Source organism: Meleagris gallopavo, chromosome 2, assembly GCF_000146605.3.
Source record: "Meleagris gallopavo isolate NT-WF06-2002-E0010 breed Aviagen turkey brand Nicholas breeding stock chromosome 2, Turkey_5.1, whole genome shotgun sequence".
NCBI classification, from domain to species: domain Eukaryota; kingdom Metazoa; phylum Chordata; class Aves; order Galliformes; family Phasianidae; genus Meleagris; species Meleagris gallopavo.
Window position 1 is genome coordinate 96,034,902 of NC_015012.2, and position 6,917 is coordinate 96,041,818.

The 6,917-nt window shown below is 38.8% G+C and overlaps 1 protein-coding gene across 1 annotated transcript; it reads right to left on the reverse strand.

Moving 5' to 3' along the window:
- Positions 1-1,046: 1,046 nt before the first annotated feature.
- RNASEH1 (ribonuclease H1) lies at positions 1,047-6,911 on the reverse strand. Its single transcript, XM_010707938.2, has 8 exons — positions 6,783-6,911; positions 6,574-6,698; positions 5,816-6,013; positions 5,126-5,225; positions 4,585-4,639; positions 3,462-3,546; positions 2,445-2,569; positions 1,047-1,515 (listed from the first exon to the last, which is right to left on the reverse strand). Exons 1-8 carry the CDS (start codon positions 6,890-6,892, stop codon positions 1,429-1,431), a joined length of 885 nt encoding a protein of 294 aa, XP_010706240.1. The 5' UTR covers positions 6,893-6,911; the 3' UTR covers positions 1,047-1,428.
- Between the last annotated feature and the right edge of the window lie 6 nt (positions 6,912-6,917).

Genomic DNA, 6,917 nt, shown 5'->3' on the forward strand with positions numbered 1-6,917 from the left:
TGTTCAGCAAGTGTCAATGAATGTTAATAGGTGCAACTTTTTCGACATGGAGGAATTCAATTCCACACCTGTGCTTCATTCTCACTTCCACATCAGACATCATTTTGTCAGACTGCCCCTCTGCTGCTATCAGTCACAAAGCAACAAAACGTAACAATACTGTCGGGAAGGTTCAGCTTTTACTGCCGTAACACCAACATCCATCTCTGATGCTGTGGGCTAACACAATAAAATAGAAGGTTTCGCCTCCAGGGCGACCCTAGGAAATGCATGTATATACACACATGTATATGCGCATACATGCACACATGTGTACATATATACATGTGTACATCTCTGCATATGCGTACACGTACAAGACCCAGAGAACAAAATTTTGTCAGTGTACTACCTCATCCCTTCAGGTGCAATTACCATGCAATTTTGGATGACACAGAACAAAATCTCTCTCATCTGTTAGTAAATAGACTAACTAGTTTCCTAGCTCCATCACAAGTGACGTGACACTAAACACCTAAAAGCATACATTTTTCCGCGTGTAAGGATATCAAAAGGAATGAGAACCATTAAGAAATCAAGCTTCAGAAGCTCCATCTATATATGCAGCCATTAACAAATAATAAAAAAAAAAAACCTACAATGACTTCTAACTTAAGTACTACTGTAGTATTCAGATGCCTTACGAAATAGTTGACAAAGACAATATAGCACGTTTCCCTTTCCTGCATAGATACATAAAAAGTAACACTTATGCGCTTGAATTAGAGAGTAAATACTGATGCTCAACATTAGCCATTCCACTCATCTCATCATTGACTAGAAAAAATGAAGTCAAATGCTTGACAACCTGGATGATCAACTTCTCCAGAACTCCCAGTTCCACCTCGGATAAAATGGTCAATTATATTCTTTGGGACATCTGAGAAGAGGATACTACTATCAGAATGCCGAAGCTTATTAATAAACATCTTCATGCCACATCATTGATCTCTTATCAAATCATCCAACCAACTTCACCCCCTCAACAATTTTGCACCATTAATATATGCTTCCGTACAAAAAAAAATAATTTATTTCATGAGAAAGAAGTAAAAGAGCACACAGGATAAAAATTTAGTATCATTTCTTCTGAAGTCTGTCTTTACGGTGAATTCAAAAATCTGAGACCGCTCAAAAACACTGACAGCAGCACTTCAGTAAGATGAAAGAAAAAAGCAGTTTATCATCAACTAAATATTGATCTGATTGTAAAACAAATAGCATAGATGAAAATGTATTTTTTTCTCCCTAGAAGTTGGTTACACATTTAGCACTTTGAGCTAGAAATAAGCACAGTTCAAAGTTTAACTCTGAAGCAACAGCAGTTCAAACTGTCACTGCTACATTAGTCCTTTTCCTCCAACTGCAACAGTCTCCAGTCCCAGTATGTCACAACTTTTGTTTACTAGCGCCTTCTCTTGCTAGTCTGTCAGCTTCCTCATTTCCTTGGAAACCAGCATGACCAGGAATATGCATCTGTTAGGACAAAAGTACAGGGGTGTTAGACATGAAAGAAATCCAGAAGAAGAGCACATACATGAAACTTGAGCATATAATGCCCTTCTATTCACAGCATAGTAGCAGCTCCTTAGAGGAGCTCACATTAAGTCCTTATGTGTTCTTCCCAGTAATGATTGTAACCTCTCTTCAGAGATCAAGAACTGGATTGCCAGATTGTGAAAACCATCTTTATAAAAAGTGGTGAGCTATCTAAGGAGCACTTAACCTAGCCTTAAAAAAAAAAGGCAGAAAACAGCACTAACACTTAGTTAGTAACTCAGAAGTCCTACCTTCAGATGAAAGAAAAAACCTCTCTGACATTGTCTCCAACTTTTCCCAGAAAGCTACACCATTAAACCAATAGCTGTGTAACACAGCACTCACTTAAAAATCTGTTTTTTCAGTTTTTTTACATTAAAGACCCTTATGTACTCAGTTTTCTTGGAAAAAAAAAAAACCCACTAAAGTACAGAAAACCAGAGTTAAGTTGATTTGGGGTTATCATCTTAGTTTTCCCAGTTTAAAGGCAGACATATGATTAAGTTACACAAAAGAGTCAGTATCTTAAAAGCTATGATAAGCAACTCTAGGAGTTAGAATTCAAAAAGACACTATTATGTTCCAAGCTTACATTTTCAGAAATTGAAATAATTATTACACAGTTTCTCAGTAGTAACAAGAAACAATAAAAAACAAACATGCATTTTAATAGATCAAATAGTGGTTACAAGAGACTAGCTTGCACTGAACTGATAATTTCACTTGCTTTAAATAAAACAAGCAGATTCACTGTATTTATAGATGCATAGCTTTATACCTTATGAAATTCATTGCTATGGTCCTACTTGGTAAGAGTTTACAAGAGTATTTAGGATGCCATTAGGAAGAAGAAATGAGGTGCTCACCCACTGAATTTCTATGCCTTTTGATAGACTATCAAGTTTTTGAAAATCTTCTTTATTTATCACGCTTCCTCCTGAACTTGTTTTCCAGCCATTTGTTTTCCAGTTTTCAACCCAGCTTGTAATACCTATGCAAAGGGAGTATTACCATAAAACATGCTATGAAAAAACAACTGTTTCACAAGTCTTTCAATACATTAATTCCATACAAAGTCTCAGGCAAAAACATCATAGAAAATATTCTTATTTGGTCTTCAGGATTATATTTTCCCATTATTACTTGAAATACCAACAGTGTTTTCCTGAACAGATATTTAAAGATTACAGCTTTATATACACATTCCACGCATAATTATGACATGAACCTCAATAAATTGAAGCTAAAGATTTGCTTGACTGTACAATAAGCTAGAACAAATTTGTTTTGAGAAACTGAAGACGTAAACGCAGAGGAGAAACAGATGACCACATATTTTAAAATTTTTGTTGTCTAAACAGAACACTTCAGAGAAGGAACACATAAGTAGATTTCTAGAGAACAAAATCTAACATTCTGGCCATCCATATGTGGAAAGGATGGAAACCTCAAATATAGCTCACGTTTGTGTACAGATAGTTTCTCCAACCCAAGAAGTCAAAACAAACCAAAATGAAACTGCAAGGTCACTACACCAACTTCTGAGTACTCTCTTGAAAACTTCCTTAACAGAAGGCCCGCAAACAAGATTTTTTTCTAGACTCTGTGTGTCATACTGGATACATTAAGACAAAAATCATTTATTTCTGTCATTCTTTACTGTTAAAGGCAATCATCACTAACTGTATCTCATGCAGACAGAAGGTAATCCTTACAGTGTTCTGCAAGTTTTTCACCAAGCAGTCTTGAGAACTGAGTTGTGTTATATGTTCTCTTCCTTATATGAGAAGTCTCCACAAACCCCCTATGTTCTATGTGCCTCATGTAATGAAATTGTGTTTAACGTGTCTTCAAGAATCAGAACTCTAAAATAATCAACTTACCATTAATAGTGAACTTGCTGTCAGTGTAGATAATTAATTTCTTGATATTTTGACTCTTTGCTTGCTCAATTGCTTTGCAGGCTGCCTTAAGAATATTTCAATAGAATCACAGTTCAGTACAGTATTTTGAACACATGACTAAAATACCAGCAAAGTACCCAATGTTAATACAGAAGAACGACAAAGAATATTATTGTAGTCTCTTCATCAGTGAGTACAAAGATGTTTTACAGTAGAGATGAGTCAGAAAGACAGAGAGCAACTTAAGTTTCCCACATGTTAAATGAAGTAAAATCTGTTGTTCAGTTCTTCAATGCAGGAGCAGCTCCCTGCCCATTTGCTCAGCTCTCCAAGGCTCTTAACAGCACATCAGCTTCCAGGCATCTTCTTCATAACTTTGGAGAGCAAAGATTCATATCAGCTCCAAATGTTTGGAACTGTTTCCAATCATTCTTTAGTGGTGCCACGAAATAGAATAATTAGAGAGACAAGTAGCATAGCCTCAACTTTGCACTGAAAAGCTCTCCAGCAGCAAGTCTGACCTCTGCCATACCACCACTGCTTCTGCTTGGCCCTCACTGAACGGAATTTCTTGTAATTTTTTAAGCAGGTCAGCTTCCCACCTAATTTTACCTCCAAAAACACAGTGCAGGGAAGCTGCAGTACCAGAATTAAGATTAGATGAGAAGGAAAACTAAATCTCCTGTTAAGACTTTATTTCCAAAGTAACAAAAGTTACTCCTAGAATTATTTATTATGTATAATCAAAGAAAGACGATATTCTGACCCTATCACAGTAAGAAGGCAATCGTACTCTTAACCTTTCCCTGAAGTCTAAGATATAGACATTAAAAATACAAAGATTTGAGAACGGGGCTTTCCTAACTCAAGACAATTTTAAATATCTTGGCCTGATGACATCTGGGAATTCTCGAGATATTGCTTATTTGAAAGCAACAAAGAACAATAAAACCTAAAGGAAACAATTTGTCTGAAGTCACAACTGGTATTTTGTGTACTTCTCTCACAGCTCCATACTTGGCTTCTGAAGTCCAGAGTTGAAATATTTGAGTATAATAATGCTTTCTACATGTGGAAGTATTCTAGGACATTTGCTACTTACGTGTATTTCAGCTCTTTGATTAGTTTGCCGTCCAGGAAGTCTTTCACTGATATTTCTATATCCAAAGAACAAACAGTAGTTACTCAAAATTATCAGCATTGTAAATTCACTAAATGATACATTATGATTTAGAATCATAAATAAAACAGAGATGATTTTCTTTTTATAAAGAAGGATGAATGGAGATTCAAGGTCTAACTTCCACCCACACAGCACAACCTGCATATCTGGACCTGCCATAAACCATGCAGCTACTTTTGCTGCCTTTTGTATACACATACAACTATTTTAACTTTCTGCACTCCTTGAATCCGCTTCAGCAACTAAACAATATTATTTCCAATCATTTTTTCCCACATCCTTACCTTCTAGAAAATTCAATTTCTATTTTTCCTAGGTAAGTTGTTACTCTAATAGCACTGTCATTAACATAAGTTTCAACAGCAGGGCTTCACATTCAAAAAGAGGCTGGCACGGTAAAGCAAGTCCAAAACAAACATCAGCATATCTACCTAAGAAAAGAACCCAGTGAATTACTTACAAGGGATGGTCTGGTCCCCAGTAGACACCTATTCCAGCTCGTGCCCTGTTACGTCCATTACCTGAGCAACAACCATCTGTATAAACAACTGCAAATTCACCTACAAAAGAATTAGCAAAAGCAGAAATTCAAGGATTCCTTCACAAACATAGCCTCTTCAAGCAGAAAGAAACATCTGCTAATAGATTAATGTCTAAACTTCCTTCCCTGGGCAGTCCTTCAAAATGCCATCATCTAGAGATATCACTGATTTTAATTAATAATGCTTAACACCAGAAGCCCCACTGCAACTACACTCCCCCACTGCTTCCAAATCAGTAAGGCTCACAAGGTATTTTTTTGCCAAGTTTCATAATCTCACTATAAGTCTTGCCCTCCTCAGTCAGTGTTAAAATTTGCCAGCTACATCTGCACTTAAATCAAGTTTGTAATCTAGGCACGTGTAAAACCACAAGTATAGTGAACAAATCAAGCCATAGCTTGATAGCAGTTAAAGTCAATTAATGTCACACAGAAAGATAACATGAAAAACACACATCATGGCTCAGATTTCAATTTTAAAAAGATAAGTTGCACTTGGCCTGGTGCTGTCATACACAAGCCTCCCTACAAGCCTTCTAATAATTACACTGTTTTATACGAAGAGGAGAAAGAACTCAAATGAATTACTGGAATAACTAAAGAGCTTACCCATATATGAAAACTTATCTTCACCGACTATTGGTGTTGAGCGCCCTTCATCGTGTTTTGCACGCTTTACAGTATGTTCTTCATTTGTAGACTGTTCATATGGCCTTTTGCATGCATTGCAGCACAAGACATCTGCCTCCAGCTCCTCTCTCTGGCTAGCATTTTCCCGCGTTACAGTTGAAGCACCATGTGTCTCTTCTAAAAACACAAAATAAAAAGTTCATCTAGGTACATAAGGCCAAGTTTTATTCAAAATAAATCCCAGAAGAAAGCTTTTCAAGGTAAGAGAAACAACCATTGGACTCGATCCTTATGGGCTCCTTCCAATTGGGGATTTCTATGACATTCTGTGGCACCTGAGGACGCGGTGCACTGAGCACACTGGGGATGAGCAGGCAGTTGGACTAAATGATCTCAGAGATCTTTTCCAACCTCAGCTATTCTGTGATAAAGACAAAGTTTTGCTTTCACTGATTAGTAACACTTGTCCATTAAGCTAACCCTGAAAAATAATTATGGGAAAAAAAACAAAAAAGCCAAGTACACCAGTTACTTTAGCTCAAAGCAGAGACACACGTAACAGCCCTTAAATACAGACACGACACAAGCAAATCCATACGCTTATGGAAATGCTTCTTTCTTGTGCGGTCACACCTCTGGTGGTGTTGGGATTCCAGCAGCCGAGGGGAAGAGGCACCTCGCACGTGGCCCTGCGGGCCTCCTTCCTTCCCTGCCTCCCCACCCCGAAGACACGCTACCTGCGGGCACGGACTGCTGCCCAGCCGGAGGCCCGGCGCCCACGAAGGCCCAGGCTTCCTTCTCCGTGGCGAACTTCTTGAAGCTGGCGGAAGGGAACCTGTTCACCTGCTGCTGGCACTCCGCCCTGCAACACAGCGGGCGGGGAATAAGGCCGGCCCAGCGCGCTTCCCGGAGCGTCCCCGGCAGCGAAGCCGCGTTCGAGCCTTACCAGGTGCGGTAGACACCCGTCTGCCGGCCCTTGCGCACCGCGTAGAACATGCCGCCGCCCTTGGAGACAAAACAGGAGTGGCTGAGGAGAGCGACGAGCCACCGCAACATAGCGCAGCCCCGCCGCCATCCGCGC